At 43.4% G+C, this 26378-nt stretch overlaps 1 protein-coding gene across 1 annotated transcript in view; it reads right to left on the bottom strand.

The window, feature by feature from the left end:
• Nucleotides 1-447: 447 nt before the first annotated feature.
• LOC126528571 (uncharacterized) overlaps nucleotides 448-26378 on the bottom strand; it is a 42520-nt gene continuing 16589 nt past the window's right edge. The window contains exons 2-5 of the mRNA XM_055069139.2: nucleotides 20313-20708; nucleotides 19306-19449; nucleotides 16852-16910; nucleotides 448-6789 (exon numbers count right to left, since the gene is read on the bottom strand). Coding sequence (XP_054925114.2) covers nucleotides 6322-6789; nucleotides 16852-16910; nucleotides 19306-19449; nucleotides 20313-20708 — 1067 coding nt within the window. The 3' untranslated portion in view covers nucleotides 448-6321. The remainder of the gene's footprint in view (nucleotides 6790-16851; nucleotides 16911-19305; nucleotides 19450-20312; nucleotides 20709-26378) is intronic.

Here is a 26378-nt window from a genome sequence, read left to right as displayed (position 1 = left end):
TGAGAGCGACGACAATGCAAGCCAGCCCAGAACATTGGTGACCGCAGCCCGTCATGCCAAACCGCAATGCTTGCACTTCAATTTTTGTAGTGTAATATCTGTTCAATTAAATTTCTTGATTTTTTCGGAGATAGCGCTTATTAGATGGCCATACATGTTTTTATATCTCATAATTCTCGTTGCATTTTTTTGTAGACACAAGCGTGTCTTTTCAGACATTGTTCAATTTTATCCCACGATCTTGATACTTGCAATTTATATCTTTTTATGACATATCTCGTTACTAACTTTAATGCATGAAAAGTGCATTCATTCTGCTTTTAGTTTATGTGTTACATTAAATATTAAGTGTTGTGTCGGCAGCGGCAGGCAAGTGGGGGCCCACGCCCAGCGGACGCGCGGCGAGCGCCGACGCAGAGAGGGAGACACGGAGCTAACTGCTCCCGATGAAAACCGGAACGAAGACTCAGCCGACCCGCGGCCGTTTATTCCTAATAAAGACTTCACACGCCAGATGACACCTCCTCATTGGTCCAAGCTCGTCACATGACAGAAGGGGGGTGCGCCATCTAGCTAAACAACTACAAAACATACATGTACGATAATACAGAGATCTGACAGGGGGCGACACTATACTACATTAAGTACAGTAGTTCTATCGGAAAAAAAATCTGGCATAACCTACAAAAAAAACCTATTTTCCCCATGGTAGGAGAACGGTTGAGAGCAAGGGCCTGGAGACACGTGCTCTACAAAAGGACGCTATCGCAGCGGCAGCTTCTCATTAGAGGGTGTGCTACAAATCTCTTGGATTGATATGTAACACAACATCATTTAAGAAATTGAGAACTGCTTTGGTTTGAAAAAATGGTTCTTTGCCAAGCAACATTGCTAGATGAAGGGGAATATCAGCCCTGGTCTGCCTTCTTCGATCTGACTTCGCTCTTGCAACTTGCATGCAGGAGCGACAACAATGACATCCCATGGATATCTTCTGGACGTCCAGTGCAAGGACATGGATATCTGGGGGATGTGTCGAATACGCCTTACGGACACTTTTCGTGTGACTGTACAGCCGCACTTTCCAGGTTCTGCAGACATCCCTTGCATGTCCACGAGGGACATCATGGGGACATGCTGCATACATTTTACGGAAATACGCCAGGTCCTTTTGCAGTGTTTGCCAGAATGTCTATTACAGCCACAGCGTACGTTATCTGACAGGTGCAACGGACAGAGCGCCTACGCATCAAGGATACACTGCGTGCACGTTTCACAGACACGCTTTATTTTCCCTTTATTAATTACCTTTCTCTACCTTGCGGGTTTCCGCAGAACTATTTCGTCAAACTCTTGCCTTTCCATCGAGTTTCTGACAAATTCGACTCTGCTAGCCGCCTGGTTAGCTCAGATGGTAGAGCGGCTGCCCCGGAAAGGCGGTGGTCCTGGTTTCGAGTCCCGGACAAGGACGAATTTTTCTTCAACTGCGAGGCTTTTCTTTTGAGGAACCCGTATGGGTTTCCTTTGTAGCAATTGCGACGAATGGGTGGATGACTAATTTTCCTTTTACTAAGGTTTAAATACACATTATGCAAATACCCATCAAAGAAGGATTACTCGGGCTTAATAACAAATTTAATATAGCCGTACACATGGCTGAGACAGAGCTTGCGGCAAGGATGAGCACAGTACACAAGACACATCATTTGTGACAATGTGTGTTTGTGTGCGTGTGCAACCCTTGGCCAATAATTACAGTGAATTGCTGGCGTGTGGTGTAGCTAGTACAACTGGTTTATGGTCAAGTCGGTGAAGCCTGAGGTCTGTCACTTATCATTCGCAAGACCACGTAGTTGTCCAGACGTGCACATCACAGGTGTACCTGGCTGTTGCGCATCTTTTACACTGCCCAACCATAACAGAAGTGCTTGTACCATTCGTACACAAAGATTTTTGATAAAGCACTATATCTATACACCTGGTGCAGCATGTCAGGACATTTCCTTGGCATTCTCCCTAGTTTGAAACAGAATTTCACCTTGGCACATCTCCCCATTTCATCCTCACCAGTGTTGCTGCACTACACCTTACACCTCTGGACATCTACAAATCTGGACAACTGCATGTCTGGACAACTACATGGCTTCACAAACGATGAATGACAGACCTCAAGCTTTACCAATATGACTGCCAACCAGCAGTGCCAATTACACCAAATGCCAGCAATTCATTCACTGTATTTACTGGTCACAGGTTGTATGTGCGCTTAAATATATAAAATGTCAAACCACAAGGGAAGACAAAATGTCCCTGTCATGAGAACCATGCCAACTTCTCCAATAATTGACAAGCTTGCTTAAGTCCCCACAATGCATGTCCCTGACCTTCAGGGCTTCTTCCTGGTGTGACGAGACATGTGATTCATCAGTTTGTCCTTCCGCGAAAAGGATGTACCACAGTGCAGACAGCTAAAGGGACGCTCTCCTGTGTGACTATGCACATGCCGTGTCAGGCGCCAATCATGATTGAATTTGCGTGGGCATAGGTGGCACTGGTAGGGACATTCGTCTGAGTGTGTACGCAGGTGTCTTTTCATGTCAGACTTCCTCGCGGACTTCTAAGTGCACAGATGACAGGAATGCAGCCAGCTGTGCACGGACATGAGCGACAGGGTTCCCTGCCAATGATGAACCTGCACAGTCACAGATAGCACGAGAAAGCAGTGAAAATGAGGCTTTACACACTTGATGGAACCAAAGTGCTACACCTGGCAATCAAAAAGAATTTCCACACCTGTAGGCAAAATATATAACATTGGACTACCCAGCCAACATATTACAGCCATGGCAACAGTGCACTGATGCAGTAGATGTTTTGCACAAATTCTTATACCTTTGTACATAAATATTAAGAATACGTACAAACTCCTGCAAGCAATACACAGAGGTCAGATTTAGTGCACAATTTTGATATTAGGTTTAAAAGGTCAAAGTACATTGTATATGTAATACTGTAACACACACTCACCTATTAAACTAGTTTTTGCATATTCTTTTTCACATAAAACTTATACAATGCAGCACAACAAACGTGTCAACTAATCCTTGAACACATGCACCATAAAAAATTAAATAAATAATAATCTGAATGAAAGAAAATGAAAACTATATAAAAGGAAGAACAAAAACAGCATAAACAAAGTATATTTTGCTAGCAGAGGAGAAAATAGCCATATTTTCATGCAATTAGCGAAGGACTGTTTGTCTCTATTAGTGAATTGTAAACATTTTTCATTGCTTCAGTAAAAGCAAGAGGAAGCTACAAAGTACTGAAGGAAAATGATGCATCAGTTTGTTACTGTCACTGACACTACCGCAGTGACTCACAAGCTAAACACCAGACCTGTGAGGACATGCACAATTCCATGCTATGGGGCTCTTGCATTGCCCAGGGGACGCTGCGAAAATGGAGTTAAAAAGCGCCCTCTGTCCTGAACTGGGTAGTACCAAGCTCGGTCGTCTGCTTCGGAAAGCATGCTTACAATATGGACCCGCCACTTTCGGTTTTGTTGTACCACGGTTTCCAGCGAATATCGGGCGCCGAAGATCTTTTCGGGGGTGGCACGCTGCGTAGAGGCAATAAATTATGCAACGCGGAATACGTGTACGCCGTTCAAGAAATAAGCGGCGAAGTTTTAGCGCGGTGTCAATCGCAAGTGAAGCGAGTCGCGTACGAAGTTGAACTTCAGGTAAGGTTTCCACGCTGCTAGATTCAGGCGCACAAACAGGAGGAAATGCTTGCTATAAATGAATTCACAGCAGCAATAAGCAGACATCATGTGTACGGAACTGCTCGAGCGCACGACGGTACGCGCCGCGACGGCAGCGGTCTTTCAGCATGCTGCGAAACGGCGGGCCTCCTGCAATCTAGTAGCGGCCCTCTATCCCTTTAGCAACTGATAAATAACTGATGCAATGCATATGAGCTCGCAGTAACGTACGTGCGAATCGCGCTGCAGCGCGAGCTCGTGCGCTGCTCGCTTTATGTAGCTTTTAATGACAGCGCTCGAACATCGATGTGCTGCAATCAATACTACCTTGCTGCGCTGCCTCAACGTGCTGGCTTGAGGTCAAGGATGAGCACATTTAACTCTCTAACCTGTGCTGCTTGTAGTGGAGTAGTGAATTCTCACAGAATCAGCCCGACAATTTGTGGTCATTTGCACACACCTGGTCACTTCACCACTTCGCACCAGTCGAATTGTTAATTGTCGCTGTGGCCGGGTTCTTGTTCATGGCAGCCCACGACGCAGAAGTAACGACGGTGACGCTTTTTCAAGGCTGAGCTAGGTCTCTCCGGAAACAAAAGTTGTAGGTCAATTCAGCACAGAGTGCACAACTTTCTCTTCGCGTATAGGACAACAGCATATCCATTCACAGAAAAGATGCCAGCAGAACTGTTTCTAAGGAAGAAGCTGCCCACAAGATTGAGTTTGCTAAAGCTAAATTTAGAGGCAAAGTTTGAGGATAATTCCGAGAAGGAGGTTCTCGGCACGAATAACCCCAGAGATAGGAATGCTAGAGTGTATTTTTGTTCCCGACTGTGTGTTCATATGCACTGCGCAGGGTGAACGGGTCAAGTGGCGCCTTGGAAAAAATTGTCAAAGCAAACTCTCCCATGGTGTACTTGGTCTATGCAACAAAGACATGTTTTCTGCATGCACATCATATGCATGCCACCATGAGAGGGATGGTCTGAACAAAATGCACAGTAATTTTTTAGATGAAATGTCTTTTCTGCTGATAACCAGGTTTTGTGCATTGCAGTGATATCCTGGGAGAGTTTGGTACAGAATTAATATAAGTCAATAGCAGTGGAATAAATTCAATGGTAATTGCACTGTAATATATTTAACGTACCAAAGTTGAACTGAGACCAGCAGACTTAACTGCCTTGTCTAAGATGCTATCCTTCAAAAAATCTTTTTTTTTTTAATATTCTCTTTCTGGCACTTTCATCATTTTTCTTCATCTTATGCATCATTGTGGATCCCTGTGCTACAGGAGATGCATGGGTCTACCTGTCTATGGATTAGAATGAGATATAAGAGTTCAGGTTGCCAACGCAATACTAACAACCACAGAATTTAGGATATTTGTTTTAAAACTGAATTTTGCCGATATGCAAATGTAAAGCGAAGGTCAAGTTCAAGAAATGAAAATCATGAAGAAAAAAAAAACGTGTTACAATCGAGTAAATAGAGTACTTCCTTTGACTGCTGGCCCTGTGGCTGGCACAAAGCCAGCCTTCTTTTTCCGGGGCAGTTGGAGGGGCCTGGATTCAAAGGACAGAAAATGTTTTTGTACACAAACTTCCCCTCTATTTGAATAAAAATATCAAATGTTTTCAGTGCGTTCACATGCTTTGTTCACAAAATTTAGTTGCCCATTCCTAAATATGTGGTCATCTTTAGTTCAAAACAAAGTTTTGCACAAGTTGAGTCGCTAACTGCCTCAGGCTCTCTTCTGTTTCTTCACATATCACTTGTTTCTTTTTCTTCAGATGTAAATGTGCTTCTTGCGCAGCATGTTTTCTAGTTCAAACATTTTCTGGCCTATGTGCCAGTTGTTGCTAATGTGTTATACACCAAGTTCATAAAAATTTAGTCTTCACAAAAAATATAGGTGGCATTTGATTATCAGGCCTAAATGAAGTTAAAACCTCCTGCAATAATCTTTCTCTACCGTGCCTTTAATAATTTCAGCACCAAAGTCAAGAACTTATGAACACCAGTCATATCACTCAATGAATGTTTACGGAAGGAATGTTGAAAATCAGCCTTGACTATGTCAATTCAAGAGGAATGCGAGACCATAGTGTTTGTATTTTTTTTTATTTTTCTGATCCTGAATGACAGGTCAGAGTCATACACAGGTAGGAGGGCTGTCTTGAAGAGCAGCCTAGGAAAGAGCAAGCGCCTCATCTCGGCTGAATCCCACAAAATGTGCACAAAAAAAAGGTTGACATGCTTTTATTTTAAAACCTAGCATAGCTTTGAAGTCACGCGAAGGCCATCATATTATGGAATTCTCATAGTCAGTGGAGTTAACTTGCCTCTAGGTAGTATTACAAGAAACCATATGGTAGAACAGGGAAACCTCTCCGTGGAGTTATGAAGTAACCTGTTCCCCCAAACAAATTGACCAACCGATTGATGTACAAAAAACTCCATGCCCCCAACCTTTAGGGCTTCTCCTCTGTGTGACAGGACACGTGGATCAAGAGTTTATGATTCTGAGAGAAGGATGCGCTGCAGTGCGATCAGGAAAAGGAACGCGCTCGCGTGTGGCTGCGTACATGGTGTGTCAGATGGTACTTCTGAGTGAATGTTTGTGGGCACAGGTGGCACTGGTAGGGGCGCTCTTTTGTATGCATGCGCACATGCCTCTTCAGGCTCGAACTGTCACGGAATGCTCTCGGGCAGAAGCGACACTTGACTGGGCGCTCGCCTGTGTGGGTGCGGACATGCCGCCTGAAGTTGGAACCAACATTGAACGCCTTAGGGCAGAGGTGGCACTTGAAGGGGCGCTCGCCAGTATGTATGCGCAGGTGTCTTTGCATCCTTGACTTGAGCTCAGTCACGTAGGGGCACAGCCGGCAGAAATGCTGTTTGCCACGCACTGATATAAGCGAGTCGTACTGCTCCAGTGGCCCTGATGACAAGGAACCTACAAAGTCATAAGAAAAACATGAAGATGATGTGAAGAATGTGTCACGCATTTGATGGAACTATAATGTTACATTAGCAAACGAGAAGGGTTGCCACTCTTGTAGGAAAATACAGGATAACCTTGGTCTACCCAACTCACATTATTAACGTTGTGGCATGCACACCAATGCAGTACATGTCTCACACAAGTTCCTATATCTCTATACGTAATAAGTGTCCTGAATACATACAAATCCCTGCTGGCAATACATAGACGTTGGATTTGGCACGCAATTTCGATGTTATGCCCAAACATTGATATGACTTTGCATATGTGGCATTGCATTACACATTGACCTATTAACCTAAGTATAGTATGTTTTCTTGTACATAATTTATGCAGTGCAACACAACAATGGCATCAAATCATATTGGAACACATGAAGCATATCAAATGAAATATAAATATGAATGAAAGAAAATAATATGAAATCACATGTAAAACATGAAACTAAACTGAACACAGCATTTACAAAGAAACGAAATGAGTGGCACCACATTTGTCGGTAGAGAAGAGTGCTGCCGTATTTCTCCACATTAAAAAATGGCTTGCTTCTCTCTATTTGTGCGTTGTAAACATTTTCTGTGATTTTTTTGTGCTGCTTCAGCAAAAGCAGGATGAAACTGCAAACTATTGAGGGTAGCTTAAGCATCAGTTTCATTTCTACCAGTGACACTACTGCAAACAAGCGCAAACTGCAGAACTGATATATAAATTATACAAAAATATCCACATTACAGAATATCTTGACGCAGTTACGTTCTGTGCTGATAAATTTGCAGCCTTATTTTCTTACATTGCTAATAGCATATCAGGCACTGCAATAAAAGCTTTTTTCATGATTTCAGCAGAGTGACAGGGCAGCAAGTAGGTTTGCCATATCACTTGGTCCAGGCAAGATAAAACAGGGTGTCTACCAAGTTGACATTTCCAAATTCCCTGAGTTTTCCAGGTTTTCCATGAGTGCCATTGCAAATTTCCCTGAGTGATGCAGAACTATGTTTTATGTCAAGACGGGCTGAAACCATATCGCCCGATGCTGTCACTCTCTAGTAAGCTATAGAAAAAAATGTTAAATAAATACGACTTAATCTAATTTGAATACTAAGAAATAGTGTTCATGTTATTCAAAAAGAGAATAGAAGGGGGTTTAGTAAAATGCACAGCAAATAAAATGTCTTCAAAAAAAAATTGCAAATGGAGTCGGACATTCTCAAATACGAATAAAAAGTAGATGGATATAGAAGCAAGTATTCTCGAATATGAGCTATTTCTATCAACTGATAGCAAGTTCAGTGGTATTAGGCCCGAACGCTGTCACAATTGAGATTCTCTCTCAACAGCTCGTAAGTCAACCTCAACTGTCCTGACATACTCTCAGCCCGCGCACGACTCTTGAGTGTTGTGTTTCACTGCTTTAACGAGTTTATTTTCGTTTGGATGAGAGACACTAGCAGCTCGGCATTAGCCAAAACTTAATTTTTTGAGCGCTGGCTCCTTCAAAACGGTGGCAGCAAGCTTCCTTTCCTGTTTATTCCTCAATGCGTAGGTAATTTCTGTTCTTGTTTTCCTTCCGCCACTCGTTCGCCCCAAAGACCATTTGAAGTATGTTGGTCAGTTGCACAGTCTACGGCCGATTTTTCGAACTCCCAGGGGCCGCGAAAACGTCCGAAAAATCGGCCAGTTGGAAAAAAAAATAAATGCGTGTCATTTAGTGCCTTTAGGGGCTCAAACCGCCACAGGCACGTTCAAAAACGCTCTGAAGGCCTGTCGGTACACATATTAGGCATATCGGTGCTCGTACTGTGACAGGAAATACCGGGTGCACGCGTGTATAATTAAGGAATACATACTGTGTTCCGTGGCAATAGCCCCTTCCCACGCTTGTTATGCTTCACTGCAATACTTTTGGGTATGCTTCACCAAGTAACATTTCTGTACAGAGGCGAAGCTGACTTTCAGAAACCGGCATTGTGCAACACACTATGTTTTCCAAGTTTCTAAGCCAATCGCGAGGACCACAAAGGCGGAGTCCGTGCCATTGCTGACAGCAGCTAATTCTTTCAATAAAAAACTCGGCATCCAACGGCAAAAAGCTTCATAGCGAATATAGAAGTAGCTAGGCCTAGCGTTGCTGCAGTGGCGGCAACGGCTGCCAGCGGATCTGCGTGCGAGTGCCGGTTCGAGGTGGCGAAGCAACCAAAATGGCAGCGGTGGTGCCTTCGATTATTGCCGTTTCGGACCTTCGGTCACGGCAAAATGTCCGGAAAATCGGACGGCGAAGAGTTCTTGCGTCGGAAATGTCACATGTTCTGATACGTTGACTCTATGGGGTACGTGGCGGTGCCGCGAAGCCGTCCAAATTATCGGGAATACGGAAAATCGGTCGTTGACTGTACACTGGCAATTCCTCCAGCCGACGACAGAGCGTCAAAAACGATTCATTACGATTCCTGTCTGCTACTCGAGCCAGCATGACCGCGACTTTCGACCCTTTCAATAAAATTGCCGCTAATTTTCCCTGATAGAGGCCCAAATTCCCTGAGTTTTCCCTGAGTTTTTCCAGACTACTCAAAATCCCTGAGAATTCCCGGTTTTCCCGGTTTTCCCGGTTGGTAGACACCCTGTAAAAGTACAGTTGGCAATCAGTAAAAACCATCATAACAATATTCATGATCAAAATGGCAAGCAAATCACATATCAAATTGGTGTGTCATTTAATACACAGCAAACGAGTGAATTCTTTTTGAGATCAGCCTAGTGAGCTGGTTTCCTGGCAAAGTCCAAACAAAACTTCTTGTAAGTCTTGTAGGAGGTATGGACACACCTGTAACAGCAAAGAGATCCCAGTTAGGACCAACACAAACTCAAGTACACTTACACAAGCTTTTTTTTCCCTTTATAACGACAAGAATATTTCGGTTGGACCACAATGCTACACTGGCAGTGTGATGATATAACTGCAACTGATGACCGACAATGTCTTTGAAGCCAACTAGGCCAGACACGATGCGAATATCAACGAAGGCAACAGTGATGAAGATCCTGTAAACAAATCAAGGATTTGAACAGCTAGGCATGCGATAGCGGCATTCGACTGCAGCTTTATTTTGCGCAGCTCCAGTATTTTGCTGCGGAGCATGCATGCCGTCAACCTCGGTGCAATAAGGTTGGCTAAAGTTGCGCATTCTGCCAAATTGTGTAAAAAAAAGCGACTTATTTCACAATGTCTCTCTTGAATTCATGTTCAACAAAGGTTTCATTTTGCTGAATTTTCTCTAGCACAGCGCTGGACTAAGGGGGGGAGGGGGGCTAAGGGGGCTGCAGCCCAGGGCCTCACCTCGGGCAGTAGGAGAAGGGGGCCGATTTATTCTAACCAGCTTAGTATATGGAACCATGGGCAACGGAACTTCGAGCGACATGTATGAAGCGAGAAAACCAGAACGAGCCAACGGGGCCCCGCACCTAATGTAACGGCATGCGTTTAGCCTGATCATTTCGGGAGAGCTTGTTGAGCTGCAAAAATAGGAATCCCCGCCACCCCAGCGGGGCCCTCTTTCGTACGAAGCAAGGTGCGTTTGCTTGGAAGAGTGTTCGTGGTTTCCTGTCAGTCCGTCTGTCCAGTGCTGTCTGGAGAGGAGGGGCAAGGGGGAAACACCTAAAACATATAATGTGGGACGAGGACATAAATCTCCCTTGCCCCTCGTCACCACCACGCCACCCTCCACCTCTCAAATAGTTCCGCCGCTGTCCTTTTCATTGAAAGGATGTGCTGCAGTACCCAACAGTGCCTCCCATTCGACTTTTCTTTACCGTGATGGTAATTTGGGCGGGGGAGGATGTGTCCGATAGCAGATGATGAGGAGTCTGATGGTAGAGTCTAGGCAGGAAAGGAAAGAAGACGTCGCATGTGCTTTTGTCCACGTGCCATGGGGCATGGAATGTTCACTGTTCGGGCTAGGGTTGCGGAAGAGTGAAGGGGGAAGTTGGAGAGCTCGACACAAAGGCCTGTCTCCAGGACCCATTTCTGCATAGTGCCTGCGCACCCTTGTGCGCTTGACGGAAAAAGTAGGTCAGACTGGCTGCCGAACTTTCCAGAAAGAAGTAGAAAAAGATGACTCAGAGGCGACGGAGGTCGCGTAACTTCGCCCGCCCTAGGAGTCGACCTCTCCCCTTCGTTCTCGCGCTCGGCATCAACTGGGCGAAAGAAAAATCGAGAACCTCCCAGAACAGACGATTGCTCCTACCCAATAAGAAGACGAGACCGGAACGGGAGAAGGAGTGAGTTTGTACGGAGAATGAGGGAATTTGTACAAGGAACTCTATGCATATGTGAACACTTGCTTTGGCACTAGTAACAGACAGACGTGGCACGTGTCTATAAAAGGAAGTTGATTGCGGGCTGCGATTCAGCCCCGAGCCGCCGGTTAAGCTTGCATAAGCCCGCCTGCTGAGGAGCTCCCGGGCGACGCACCACTCTCGGCCAGCCACGGACCATGCAGGCAGCGTGCACCAGTCATCCGGACGGCCCCCGTTCGACATCTGCGGTCGCGTCGGACTGACGAAGTGCCCAGTGAACAATTAGAATCCATTCATGCGAAAATGCTCGGTCGGAAGCATCAAAGTGGTGCGTCTAAACAAAGGCGAAGTTAGAAAGAGAAGAGTGTGAAGAGAAGCTACCAAAGATGACAAAGTACCTACTGAATGCAGCTTCCGCGGAGCAGTATGATCGCTCTACCCAGAGTCTGTGTCAAACTCTCAATAGTACCGACTGTGCTTCTGTGGAGGACTTGCCAACTCCATCACCACGGTTTCCTGGCAAAAGGCAAGGTTTGGCTCATCTTGGTTGTCTGGATCCTGTGAAAACGGTGCCAACCTCGGTTGTCCATATTTCTGAGCAACCGACGCTAACCGAGCCCTGTCCTGTTCCTGAGTCAGCAACGTCTATGCTACTCAGCTGGGCCCCTGCCACAGAGCTCCAGGTGTCTGGTCCGACACGCCCGATTTCTACTACTGCTGATCAACAGGTGCCAAACCTCCCTGATGAGCCTCCTTCTACTGACAAGCGCCAGGAAACAACACTCCAAGAACCGACTCACTTGTTTCCTGTTAGTTTGGCTTCAAATAATCATGTTCCCACCCACAAAGTGTGCCTCGAAAGGACGAATGAGACGGATTCTCGTTGCGGCAACAGAGAAGTACAGACACCCCAGCAGCAAGAGGTACATTGCGAGATTCTTAGAAGTGACCCTGCTAAGTGGCCGGACGTTATTATTGACAGCTTTCAGAGTGTATGCCTTGAGAAAGGGCCATTGTATTTTCAAAATCGGGCAGAAAATTTTCCGTCTTCTGAAAGGCAGTACAAAACTCAGAAGCGCTATATGTCACCTCATCTTTTCGTGCGAAAGGCTGTAAATGGGCAGGGTAACGAGCAACACTGGTTAATGTACTCAGAGTCCAAAGGTTCCGTTTACTGTTTCATGTGCAAACTATTTTCGATTTCAAGCAACCCCAGTGCTTTCACCACGCACCACTTTTCTGATTAGAAAAGAGCAGAAGAAAAGGTTTGCGAACATGAAAATAGCGTCGAGCACCGGAACTACGTGGCAGCGTATGGCTCGCCCACTCTAACTCTAGCAGCACAATTGACAAGGAGCCGGTTAAGCATCTTGTCACTGAGACCGCTTACTGGACAGAGGTGTTGAAGCGCGTAGTCATTGTAGTTAAGTTTCAAGCTGCGCACAAACTAGCGTTTAGGGGCAGTGAGGAGATTTTTGGTTCACCGAGAAATGCAATTATATGGGAGTGCTTGAGGCCAGGGCCAAGTTTGATCCCTTTCTAGAAGGGCACATCAAACACTACGGGAACAAAGGAAAAGGTCACCCATCGTATCTGTCAAAAACCATTTCTGATGAATTTATCGAGCATATGGCAAAGGCTGTCAAGGGATGTCTCGTTGACAAAGTGAAACATGGAAAATACTTCTCTTTAATTGTTGATTCGACTCCGGACCTTACTCACGTTGATCAGCTGTCGGTTCTTTTAGGATACTATTTAAATGGAAAAGTGTACGAACGCTTTCTTGGATTTGTTCCAATTGAATCGCGTACCGGCTCGTATCTTTTCGATACTGTGATGTCCCTCTTGACGACCGATGGCATCTCAATTGATGATTGTAGGGGCCAAGCTTATGATAATGCGAGTAATATGTCAGAAAAATACAAAGGACTGCAAGCTCAAATCAAACACCTCAACGAATCGGCAGTCTACGTCCCATGTGCTGGTCATTCACTGAACTTAGTTGGCGCATGTAGCGTTGACAGTTGCCTTGAGGCAGTCAAATTTTTCACTGTAATTCAGAGACTGTATGTGTTCTTTACTGCCTCACCTAAGCGATGGAGGTATCTTTTGGACAGCACGGGCGGAACTGGCCAGCAGCTTGTTTTGCAAAGTCTCTGAGACCAGGTGGTCAAGACACGCTGAATCATGTAAGGCCATTCTGGAAACTTTCAATGCAGTCTTGTGTTGCCTTGAAGCTATATCAAAGAACGAGGAAGAAAATGGTGACACTAGGAATGAAGCACACTCTCTCTTCAAGAAAATGACAAAACTAGAGACTGCATTCGTGGCAATTTTCTGGAGTGAAATCTTGGAGCGCTTTGACAAAACGAGCATAGCACTTCAGAAACACGGCCTAGAAATTTCAACTTTGTTGAAATTTGTTAATTCTTTGCGACCTCTCTTTGATACCTTCAAAGAGGAAGCACGCACGCTAAGTACCAATCAATGTTATCAGGATCAGGGCAAACGCATCATTTTGAGTAAGCACCCGGACGGAAAAAGCGATAGTGCGTTACAAGGCAGAAAAAAGTTTATCGTAGAGACTTACAATGTTGTACTTGACAGTCTAGGCTCTGCTTTGCGAGTGCGAAAGGCTGCCTACACTGAACTCTGCGAAAGGTTCAGATTCTTAAATTGCTGACAGAAGTTGGGAGCGAGGCCTCTCTGGCACAGCAGGCTGAGAAGTTGGTGAAAACCTACAAAAATGATTTGGAGCCAGCATTTTCCACTGAAATCGTTCAGTTTGTGAACTTTCTGCACAACTCTGTGTGCCAGGACACGAGTCTCCTGGGAATAATGAAGTTGCTGCACGAAAGGAAGCTTATTGATGTGTTTCCGAACCTTTCTATTGATTTGCGAATGTGCTTAAGCATACCCATGGCAAACTGTGAGACTGAACAATCGTTTTCCAAATTGTCGCTGATAAAAAATCGCCTTCATTCAAGCCTCCTTGACGACAAGGTGAACTCGCTTGCTATCATGTCCATTGAAAGTGACCTCCTCCCCGATCTATCCTTCGAACAGACTATATCTGATTTTGCCAAAGCGAAGGCGCGAAAGATGCCATTTTAAAAGAGGACTGTTTGCGCTATACATGAATAGCTCCAATAAGTTTGTCGTGTCGCCTCCCATCCTCCACGTTGCCAACGAAACGCTGAGCAGTGTAATTCACAATATGCAAATCTTCGTTGTTCGTCTCTTGTTTGTTCTTCTTGTGGTATTTAGCGTGCTTATAAAGAACTGTATTTTCATTGTTTTTGATAGTGCACATTTATTTGGTGTCGTCCTTGCTTGTCTTACCTTTAACGAAAATATTATCAAATGAAGTTTTGTACTAATTACAGTTGGTAATTTTCATCTGTATGCTAGTGCATTTTTATGGTGTTTGTATTGCCTTAAGTATTGTATATATCTATTACATATTTATAGAGTAACGTCTATAACGATTACTGTAGTCTGATGCTTGAATTTTAATAAAGAATGTTTTGGATACAACCATGCGTCTCCTCACGGGATTAAACTTAGTGATGCAAACAAAGCCTAGGTTCAGAAGGATCGACGTCTGAGCTGTGTTGTCTTTTCTACGTTCTTGTTCGTCTTGAGTGCACTAAACTTTTCTTTAAAGCATAGCTTTTCCTGAAAACAGAATGCAGATTAATCACAAAGTGAACATATGTGTTGGTGTTTACAACAGCACGCGTTTCAAGCAAGTTCTGTTGTTTTCCTTATAATAAGAACAATATTATTAATCCTGTTGACCACACTTCGTTCTTTTTAATTTGGTGAAATTAAAATGAAACATGTGCTAAGAGATTTATTAGCAACGGGCGCGAACGGGTAGCAGTCACAAGCGTTCGGCAAAGGACAGCAACTACAAGCTAATGCCGAAGGCGATGGTGCCGTGGTGCAGGCAGGCTACTCTTCTTCGTTACACATGGCATATTTCCAGTAGCATAGAAGGCGACAGGGGGGGGGGTATAGGGAAAGGGGGGCTGCATGCGCATTAGCCCAGGGTCCCCATTTTTCTTAATCCGGCCCTGCTCTAGCATGAGTGGTACGGTGATCAACGTTTACAATGGAGTGATTTGTATAACAAATAATTTTGTATGCCCCAAGCACTTCATTATAAAGGTGTTCGATTGTACTATTAGGCTATGAAAATCAAATTAGGAACCCACAATGAGACAGGCATTTATAGGCACAATAAAGGTGCTAGTAAAATGTTTCCAGACCCATAGTTCCTGCTTCTATCTTAAACAGGCATGATAAGACCATAAGGAAGAACATAGGTATTTTGACTAAAGTTCCAATCTTTGCAAATGACACTTCCAAATGTTTCAATGCGTAATTTATTGCAATGCCAAAATTCACGCACAGACTTTAAACTTTGCCTATATATTACACACAATAGGCCCCTCGTTCTCCACAAGTAGAAACAAGGTGCAATGTTTAATTCACCGAGGGCACCAGAGCAAACAACTAAGAACCTTGTGTGAAGCATGAAAATAGGGAAACAGTTAGGCTATTAACTCGCAGTGCTTTTAATTAAACCAGGAACGGGAAAGTATTGCCCCACATTGTGCTTACAATTTCCTCTATTTTCACTGAATTGGAAGCTGGTGTTTTGCAAATTTGTTTTAGGGCACTGCGAGACATTGCATATAAGAGCCGTATGACACTGGCACACTTCAGTAAGTGGCTTTCCAAAAAGGCTATAACCAACCTACACAAATGAAAAATTTATCGTTCGCCACTCACAACATGCTTCTTATTTCAATGCAATGTAAACAATCTGCCTCACACAGTTCACTGAGGAGACCAGGGAAAAGCAACTACATGCTCTGCATAACATAAAAAAAACCTGTAAGAGACAAGCATTCACTAATTATTTTCAAAGCATGCCATGAACCTACACGATTCAAACTTTTGGTACACCTTAAGCAGACAGTGGCCCTTATTTGCTCAAAATACGAAATCCCGCTCGTTTCTGGCCCACCCATGGAAACAGGAAAACTTTGTTTCACATAATGCTTCTCAATGAAGAAGAAACGAAGGTCTCTAAATTTTTATTTAACCCATACATGACCATTCAAAATTTGCCTGCATATTTCCCTTAACATACCGCAATGTTCCTCAAAATATGAACATCACAGAGTTTAGTTTTTCCAAAAACACTGTGGAAACAGGCATAGAACATTTTATAGCAATTCTAGTCACACTAATAGATTCACTGTAAAAATCCACATACTATACTCAATATATTTCAACTTTTTATACGAAAGACAAAAATATAATCAAATTCAGTGCAGCGGTTACAAAAAAAAACTGATTTTTCCATTCTTATGTATGAGGGACATTCTGAAAGCAAGTTTCGTCATTATGTTTTTTAAAAAGAACATGGTACAACGTGTTAAACAAACAATTGCCATAAGAATCGATGCACTTTACTGGTTGAATCGCGGAAGGAGGGCCATCAGAGCAGCAATGACGCATGCATAGAGTGCTGAGGAAGAGAGAGTAGCAGCAGACCAGCACGCCCAAGGTTATTCGAGTAGAAATCCTGATGGCAGACAGATGTCTGCAGACAATGTGGTCACCAATGCAAGTATGTGCTTTCATCCGGTGTGAATGGACACCTGTCACGAGCGTTGAAATCCACCCTCTAGGGATGTCACTTCCAAAACAATGCTGAGGTGGAGCAGGCGGTGCAACAATTGCATCATTTGACACCAAGTTTTACCAGAGTGGTTTCTTCAAACTGATTGTCTGCTACGACAAATGTTTCAATGTCTGTGGTGACTATGTGGCAAAATAGTGGAAGGTGCATAGTTCAAAAAGACAGAAAGTTGGGCGAGTTGTTGCGGTAGCATAGTTCATGATGGATGGATGGATGGATGGATGCAAAACTTTAATAACGCCCTGAGGTACGCGACTCAGCGCGCTGCGGGCCGCTCCCACGTTGGGACAGTCAGGCCTTGCCCGACCACCGCATCGTGGGCCCTCTGGACAGCCCATAGTTGCGCCCCGGCATCGGGGCTCTTGATAGCGGAGAGCCACTTGTCCTCATTGATTTGTTCTGTGCCTCATAACGAGGGGCAACGCCAGAGCATATGGTCTAGGCTAGCGATGTCATTGCAGTGCCTGCAAGAACTAGTGGCATAGGTGTCGGGATAAATTTTGTGGAATAAAGCCGGGTTGGGAATGAGGGTCAATAATCTGAGGGTCAATGCCTGCGCTCTATTTAACTTCTTGTGCGGAAGGGGAAAGTCTCTCCTGCCGAGATAAAAGTGCTGCGCAATTTCGTTGTATGTGGTCGGTTGATCTCTGTTCTCCACCACTGCGGGCCGGCGTTGGAGTTCTCCATGGTCGCGGAAAGCGAGACCTCGCGCCTTGGAGTGGGCCAGCTCGTTGGAGTTTGTGGGGCCTCCCATGATGGATCCCATGTGAGCGGGGAAGCACGTGAGAGTGTGGGTGGCGATGCTTTTGCCGTCGAGGATGCGACAGGCTTCCTTACACACGACGCCAACGCTGAAGGCGCGGATGGCTGCCCTGGAGTCGCTAAAGATATTGGCATGTCCGTCGTCTAGGAGGGCCAAGGCAATGGCCACTTGCTCGGCCGCACGTGACGACGTGCTTCGTACCGAAGCGGCGTTAACGGTCGAACCCGTGGTTGATTGACACTACCGTGAAATTCTTGCTGTTGCCATACTGGGCCGCATCAACGAAGCAGCTGCCGCCAGGGAGTTCTGTTGCGCGGCGTAGGAGCACTACCGCTCTGGCCTTCCTTCTTTCAACGTTGCGCTGGGGATGCATATTGCGCGGGGCGGGCGATATATGACGATGTTATCTTTCTGCTCTTTCGGAAGGCCCTGGTAGGCGTCTTCGACAGTTCATGATGCCATGGCGCATTTTCTTTTGACAATAAAGTTTCCACGCGAAATTAAATGACGAAACTTACTTTCAGAATTCCCTTGTATTTAGATAGCAGCCCCTGAGCTAAACTTTACTTTCTAGTGGTAATACTGTGATATCTATAAGGGTCATATACCGGACAATAGTCTAGTTTTCATGGCAATTAGTATTGTTAATAGCGGGCACCAAAGCTCGGCAAATGAAAGAATGCACAAAGTAAGTTTTGTGAAAACAGGGCCTGACCTTGTGGTAACATGTTTAATAACATAATCAAATTTTGAGTGATACAGATATACAAGCAAAACAGATTTAGGAAACTTTCATACAGTTTCATGAGCAGTAGTAACCTTACCTTCCAGTATGTGAAAAATCACTCTTTCAATAAAAATGTGAATAACTCTATCAAAAAAAGGTAAACCATAGAGCAAGAAGTTCTTCCAAATATTCTTGTTTAATTTCACTGATGACTTGGTGCTGTAAAGGAAAGTTGGAAGGCTGTAAAATGTAACATACAAACAGTCTGACCATATTACCATGGTTTTAAAAGCCACTAAAATGTAATCAGAGGTCATTAAATACAACACTGGTACCATTAACCAGGTATGCAACCCAGTATGCATAACCCGGTATGCAAAACAATTTAAGCTTAGAGTTTGATACTTCAAATATACATTTGTGTGACGCACATATGAAAAAATTGAACACGATAATGGTGACCGCAATGTGAAGTATGTCAGCAATTTATCTATCTCTTCCTTGGTTGTTCCGCATAGGTATGGAGCAAGGTCAAGTGATATTGCTTGGTTCCAATGCTTTATTTGTTTGAGATGCAGTGCTGGAATTTTCGGACAGGAAACCATGAGAAGGAATAAAGAAGGTCCCACTGCCTCTGCCTTTGTACGAAATGGATGGGAACAGAAAACTCAGCTCAGAGATTTTAACTCCTGCTGCAATAAAATTATGTAGTTCCTTGGATTGCTGGAACAAAAGAACACTGGCACTAGGTAAGATGTCAAAGCACTATATAGTGGTAACAATCTGGCAATGTTAGAAAATAAATGTGAACATGGTGTATATATTGTAAAGTGTATGTTTATTATTTCACTACATATCATGGGTACCTGTCTAGGTAGCATGCCTGTAACTTGGCAATCTACTTCTACAGCAACAAATATAGCATGCTGGTAAATAAAGAACTCACCCCAGCTCAAGATTACAATCTGAGTCGACTGCATGAAAGCCAAGTACTCTACCAAAGAGCAATGTCAGCTCTGCGGCACACCTTCCTCCAGCCACACCACCTGCTTGCAGCCTGCATTAGCACTGACAGCACCAGACACTGGCGAGCCTACATGGTAGCACATGCCAACCATGCAAGTGAGCAGCATGCGAAGGCCAGGTAGTTTTTTGTGCATAAAGTGCACCTCTGTTAGAGAAAAAATGTCAGGTGTTTTTAGTATTTTCAGCAGCTGTAGACTACGAGAAAAGGTCTTGTTGTCCATTCTGAAAATATGTGGTCATCTTTAGTCAAAAACAAACAGCCTCGTGCAAGTCGGGTTGGGAACTGCCTCAGACTTGTTTATTTTTCTTCATATACATTTTGCAACATTTTCTGGCCTTATGTGCCGGTTGCTGCGAATATGCTATACACCAAAGTTCATAGAAATTTAGTCTTCACACAAAATATTGGTGGCATTTGATTATGAGGCCTAAATGAAGTTAAAATCTCCTGCACTAATTTTTTTCTGCCATGCTTTTAATAATTTCGGCATCAAATGCATAAGTCAAAGTAAAGGGAAAGAATTCCACAGCTTAGTCAAGAAACTGTGAAAACCAGTCATATGACCATATGAATGTTTACAGAAGGAATGGAGAAAATTGGTCTTGACTACGTGAATTGAAGAGGACTGCTAGATGGCAGTGTTAGCATTTCCTTTTTTTTTTTTCAACTCTAATTATACGTCAGAGTCATACACAACTAGGAGTGTTGTCTAGCAAAGCAGTCTATGAGAAAGAAAGTGTCTAATCATAGCTAAATCGCACAAAATATGCACAAAAAAGGCTGACATGCTTTCACTGTAAAAACTCCCATAGCTGTCAAGTTATGTGAAGACAGTCATCTTAGGGCATTCTCATAGATCGTGGAGTCAACTTCCCTCTTGGTAATATTACCAGAAACTATATGTTCGGACACGGAAACCTCTCCCTGCATTTTAGAAGTAACCTGCTCCACAAATAAATCGACCAACCGATTGATCTACAAAAAACTGCAAGCACCTGACCTTTAGGGATTCTCCTCAGTGTGACAGGACATGTGGTTCAAGAGTTTCCGTTTCTGCGAAAAGGATGCGCTGCAGTGCGCGCAGGAAAAGGAACGATCTCGCGTGTGGCGGCGTACATGGCATGTGAGGTTCCAACTCTGAGTGAATGCTTGCGGGCACAGCTGGCATTTGTAGGGGCGCTCGCCAGTGTGTGTGCGCTCATGTCGGTTTAAGCCAGAAGCACAAGTGAATGCCTCAGGGCAGAAGCGGCACTTGAAGGGGCGCTCGCCAGTGTGCTTGCGCAGGTGTTTCTTCATGTCAGATTTGTGGCTAGTCTTGTAACTGCACAACAGGCAGCAATGCAGTTTGCCACGCATAGACACGAGCGAGTCGCACTGCTCCAGTGGCCCTGAAGACAAGGAACCTGCAAAGCCACAGGGAGCACATGAAGATCACGTGAAGAATCTGTCACACATTTGATGGAACTATAATGCTACATTAGCAAACGAGAAGGGCTGCCACACTTGTAGGAAAATACAGGATAACCTTGGTCTATCCAACTCGCATATTACAGTTGAGGCACGCACACCAATGCAGCACCTGTCTCACACAAGTTCCTATCTCTCTATATGCAATAAGTGTCCTGAGTACATACAAACCCCTGCTGGCAATACACAGAGGTTGGATTTAGCATTCAATTTTCATGTTATGCCCAAACACTCAAATGACTTTCCATATTTAACACTGCATTACACATTGACCTATTAAACCAAATGTAGTATGTTTTTCTCGTATATAATTTATACAATGCAACAAGGCAAAACCATAGAGTCGTATTGAAACACATGAAGCATATGAAATGAAATATAAATATGAATTAAAGAAAATAATATGAAATCACATGAAAAACATGAAACAAAGTCGGAAAAGCACAGCATCTACAAAGAAATGAAATGAATGGCAACACATTTGTCGGTAGAGGAGCATACCGCCATATTTCTCCTCATTAAACAATAGATCGCTTCTCTCTATATGTGCATTGTAAACATTTTCTATTATCCTTTTCTGTAGCTTCAGCAAAAGCAGCATGAAACTCCAAACTACTGAGGGTAGCTTAAGTTCGTTTCATTTCTACGACTGACACTACCGTAAACATGCCAAAACTGTGGAACTGATATATATAATATAGGAACATACCCACATGGCAGAATATCTTGACAAAGTTACATTCTCTGCTGATACATTTGCAGCCTGCTTTCTTTACCTTAATGAAAGCATATTAGGCACTGCAATAAAACCTTTTTATCGTGATTTCAGCTGAGTGACAGGGCAGCAAGTAGGTTTGTCATTACACTTGGTCCATACAGGAGAAAAGCACAGTTGGCAATGAATAAAAAGTGTCATAACAATATTCATGATCAAAATGGCAAGTAAATTACATATCAAATTGCTGTGTCAGGTAACACACAGCAAATAAATTAATTCTTTCCGAGATAAGCCTCGTGAGCTGGATTCCTGGCAAAGTCCAAACAAAATAACTTCTTGTATGTCTTGTAGGAGGTATGGACACATCTGGAACAGTAGAGAGATCCCAGTTAGGACCAACACAAACACAAGTACACCTATTCAAGCTTTTTTTCTCTCTTTATATCGAAAAGAACGCTTAGGTTGGACCACAGTGCTACACTTAAAAATCTACTATGATTTTATATATCTATCAAGAACAATTGTTCATGCCTACTGCATAAGACTGGAATGTATTGCACCGGTGTTTCAAACAGAAACTTCTCTCCACAAATAGCCTTGATCCCAATGGCCCTTTATCCCAATGGCTCCTTCTCCAAACACAAAGTGTCCAAATTCTGCTCCTGCCAGTGCTTATTCAGCACATCAAAAGTTTTATTGCTGAGTATTGGTGAAGGCTCTCCAACAGACACTGAACATGACATCAATAAATCTATATATCACTCCGTAAGAGAAAGTAGGTCCTTAAACAGGAATAGACTTCCGTCACTACTCCGCACCAAGTAAATCCCATGCATTTAAATGTGCTCAGCAAAACAGAATTCATGAGTTGCATGAATTAGCTATGTAGGAGAAGCAAAAAAATAAGGAATATGTAAGTACGGCAGGCAAAGAAAACCTGGTCACTGCAGCCGGGAACATATCGCATACATGTCTCTCTCAAATTCTTTGCCTCAATATATCACAATATGAAAACATGTATACAACTTCGCTCAAATTTAGCATTAAGAAGTAATGTAGTCGTCGGTGACTCATTTTATCCCTCGATTTCGCATTCCTTTTCTTTTGAGTGCAGACAACCGGTAGCCAGATTTAACGGTTGTAGCCAATAATGAAACATGGCGACATCCTAGTAAGAGGTTTATGTTACCATAGAAGAACACACACAAAGGTCCATAGTGCAGCAACTGCTCATTTTTACATCTCAGTATCGTTAAAACCAGTAATAACATAAGTGGGTCTGGCTGAAGTTCTTTCAGTCTATTTAAAATTAGAAAGCATTAGAAACCCATGTTTCAAGGAAGAGTGAAGGTCAAATGCACCAGTGCATTTACTCAAGATGCAGTGCTTGCAACATCACTGTCCATTAATGCGTGACTTCAGTTCCTTTCATTTAGTATGTATTTGTACATCATGAAGAAGAAATCAGGCAATAGAAAAGTTACAAGCCATGTTTTTGTGTATGTTGCCAGTTAAAGGGCTAAGGTGGTGTCTTGCGTTTGTGTATCTTTCAGACTTACCAAGCATTTTCTTACAGTTATGGAGTTTCTTTCTCTTGCATGTTGTAGAAAGCTATTTGGCCAACGCAGCTAAACGTAGCTTTCTAATTAATCTCCCTTTAAGATGGATAAAATTACAAGGCCTGGGCAAGTAACACACTTCTCCGCAACCGAGTACTTCTGTTACAACACCTTTTCATAAACAGCCCGTTGTGCATTCTTACACGGAAGCTACTGAGGCTTCCTGGTATGCTTTTCTTTGGATGGCATTATGGTATGACACAATGGCTTTCATGTGGTATCCTGAAGCAGCGTGGTCAATATAAAAAATGTGATTGCAACGTAACGTGTCAGTGCCCCAATTTTCTTTTAAATGTAATGATTAATGGCTATGAGAGTTACCTTGCGACAAGACAGAAAAACGGAGCAATTAAATTGTGACACAACAACTGCGCGGTGGAAAAGGTAGAAAACCAATCTAAATATATAGGGTGTTTTTAAAAGTTACCAGAATTCTTGAAAACCTCCTATGGCCTCCTCATCCTGTGGAAAACCTACTCATCTGGTAAAAGAGTTATTGGTACAGCGTGTGGTACAGTTTCCCGTCTCTTAGTTTAGGTGCAGGTTTCTTTGATTTCGTAATTAAACACAAGGAAAGTTCAGTGACCACTGCGTGGTGTGTCCAAATCGCACTCCTTCTGCAATTACATTTTCGTAGACGTGCATATACTGTGTGTGAATTGCGACCCAAAAGTGCCGATATGCATACGGTGCTTTTCTAAAGGCATAGAGTCTCTGACGCACAAGAATTATCACGAGTATAGTGTCGTGACGACCGACTACCCATTGCTGTGCAAGACATGGACTGCTGCAGAAGAGTTGAAGCTACTCGACGCACTCTTGGAATGCGGTGTCAGAAACTGGAGTGACATTGCAAAACGTGTTCAAACACTGCAAAGGAATGCAAGTCTCACAATTTGCAATATTACATTTGTGCTTCACAGGACCTTCTTAAAGGCATCGCACCTGAACCCAGCTATGTGGACAGTTCAAGAACCTAGTTCTTGAGCTTGATTGCTCTAAAAGGCAGACGTTATTTGCATGAGAAATTCAAGTTATCCATAAACTAATTACACACCTTTTGGTACTTAAATTCAGCATTCACTTCACTTCAAAAACTGTAGCAGGTTTGTTTACAAGGCATATACACATGGAATTAATTCCGATGATGGGACCAGTTTTAAGATAAGCATACTCAAAGTGTTTGATAATATACATGGGTGTTTCACGTATTTCTTGTACTCCAACACACAACAAGACGTTATGTAAATGAAATGAGTGGAACGGCTTATTTTTATCCAAAATTTTATGGTGCTTATCTCAAAACTAATGCTAGTTCTGAATTTCATTCTTAAGTTGATGTCCCTCGAGAAATCGCTGGCTGCAATTCGTGAATTGCATTATGTGGCAGAAAGTAATTCAATAAACTGTTGATTTGTGAAATTCTTTGTGCACTTCAATTTCTTGTTGAAGGTATGTCCAGCTCTTAAAGCACCCCTCACAAGGCCACATAGCAAATTTCAGTTATACACTGAAAGTTGTTAAGTGTCCTCTCGGGAACGTTCTGGCACAAACATTTTTCAAATCGGTTCATTAACAGCAGAGATTGAAATATTTCAGTGCCGCAAACCCATGATTTATGGAGGCGAGTGCCACTGCCAAGAGAGACACTCTCTCCACTTGCCCCGTCTAGCCTCCGCAAGCGAAATTCTTTCCCAGCATTCTCCCACAACAGAGCTCAAGAAAGGCGTGTTGCATACGTCATGGGCCCCACCTTAATTTTTTTCCGCCTCGCTTTTTCACGGAGCAATGCACGGCGTCGCGTGCGAGCACTTGCGATTGTCTTGTTTCGCAAAGCGCAGGATCTTGCACGTTGTGCACAAGGACACCTGACCAGCGGTATAAGTCAGTGCCAAACAAATACCGAGACAGACACAAGCGGATCACAGGGCATGATTGCGCGCTGGAATGCGGTAGAAAATGACATTGTTTCGATGTCAGAACACACGACTGCATGACATGGGAACAAGCAGAAGAAATGGAAGTACATCTCTCTTGCAGCAGTGCGAAGTAAAACAAAAGTGTGCAGAGATTCGGCTTGTGTGTTTGATTATTCCTCTAAACTTTAATTCATCCATTCAAGCAACAGATTACACAAATAACAGATGCTGCCTTGAATAATTATGGAAGTCAATTAGTGTCACTAAGAGCGACGTCAAAGCACAAATACATGTATGTAGGCGCACTAGCACGTGTCCGTTACCCTCGAGCTTGGAGCATGGAGGCCGTGAGAAGGGCAAACGGCATTCTGTTTAAAATTTGGGATCTTTCAGCAGCACATAGCGAAGAAATATTTAGCAGACACAATCATTAGAGCGCATCGTATGCTCTGGGCTTGTGAGTTCAGAATGGCCAGACCTGGTGAGGGGCCCTTTAAGTAATCCAGCTCAACGAGTTGATCTTTGTAAATTTTTTAAAATCCTGTTTACAACTTACGAAAAATAAAGAAACTGGTTTATTGCTTGACAAAGAAAGCAGCACAAACAATATCACCATGTGACTGAGCTATGCCATGGGTGCTCACAAAAGGCCCATTCTGTGTTCCACACAATGTTTCAAATTGAATGCAGTTCAATACATGTTTGTGGCAAGCTTTTGTACAATAAAGTACTACCAAACATAACACAATAAAAAAATTAAATGCTAATACACTAGCATCGTTATGCACTAAAGCATCTGCCAAGCTTCGTTGCACAAAAGCATAATTGAATGTGCATATTCCAGCCTCGAAACCTGTGAATGAACAGAATAAAAACAAGGGATGTTGCTAAAGCCACATGTTTCGACCAGGGGACATAACTTTTTCGGGGCAGCAACTGCTTTCCTTAGCCATGTTTATGTAAGTGTGGCCTGCACCCTTAGTGGAGGAAGAGGAGGAAAGAGAGAAACAAGCTTTAATGATATGCTGCAGATGTTAACCTGGCTGTTCACCTGACATGCTACTCCAGGTGCTGGGTGATGATTATGATATATACAGTGATAAACACTTAACTCATACAGTCACATACAAACGTATATATATATATATATATATATATATATATATATATTGTAGGTAAGGAAGAATTCTTCAGGCTACCTTTCAAACGTAAAGAACTTGAGCGGTGCTACAAGGTAAACAGAACAAGTATTTAATTTCAACAGTTTTGACCGGTAGACCGATCTTCGTCAGCGTTTACAAGAAAATGGCAGTTCAGCGCTGATAGTGAGGACATCAGACCGGGTGCCCG

Source organism: Dermacentor andersoni, chromosome 9, assembly GCF_023375885.2.
Source record: "Dermacentor andersoni chromosome 9, qqDerAnde1_hic_scaffold, whole genome shotgun sequence".
In the NCBI taxonomy this organism is placed as follows: Eukaryota; Metazoa; Arthropoda; class Arachnida; order Ixodida; family Ixodidae; genus Dermacentor; species Dermacentor andersoni.
Note: the sequence above shows the minus strand (reverse complement) of the source record. Positions and strands in the feature narration are given on the sequence as shown.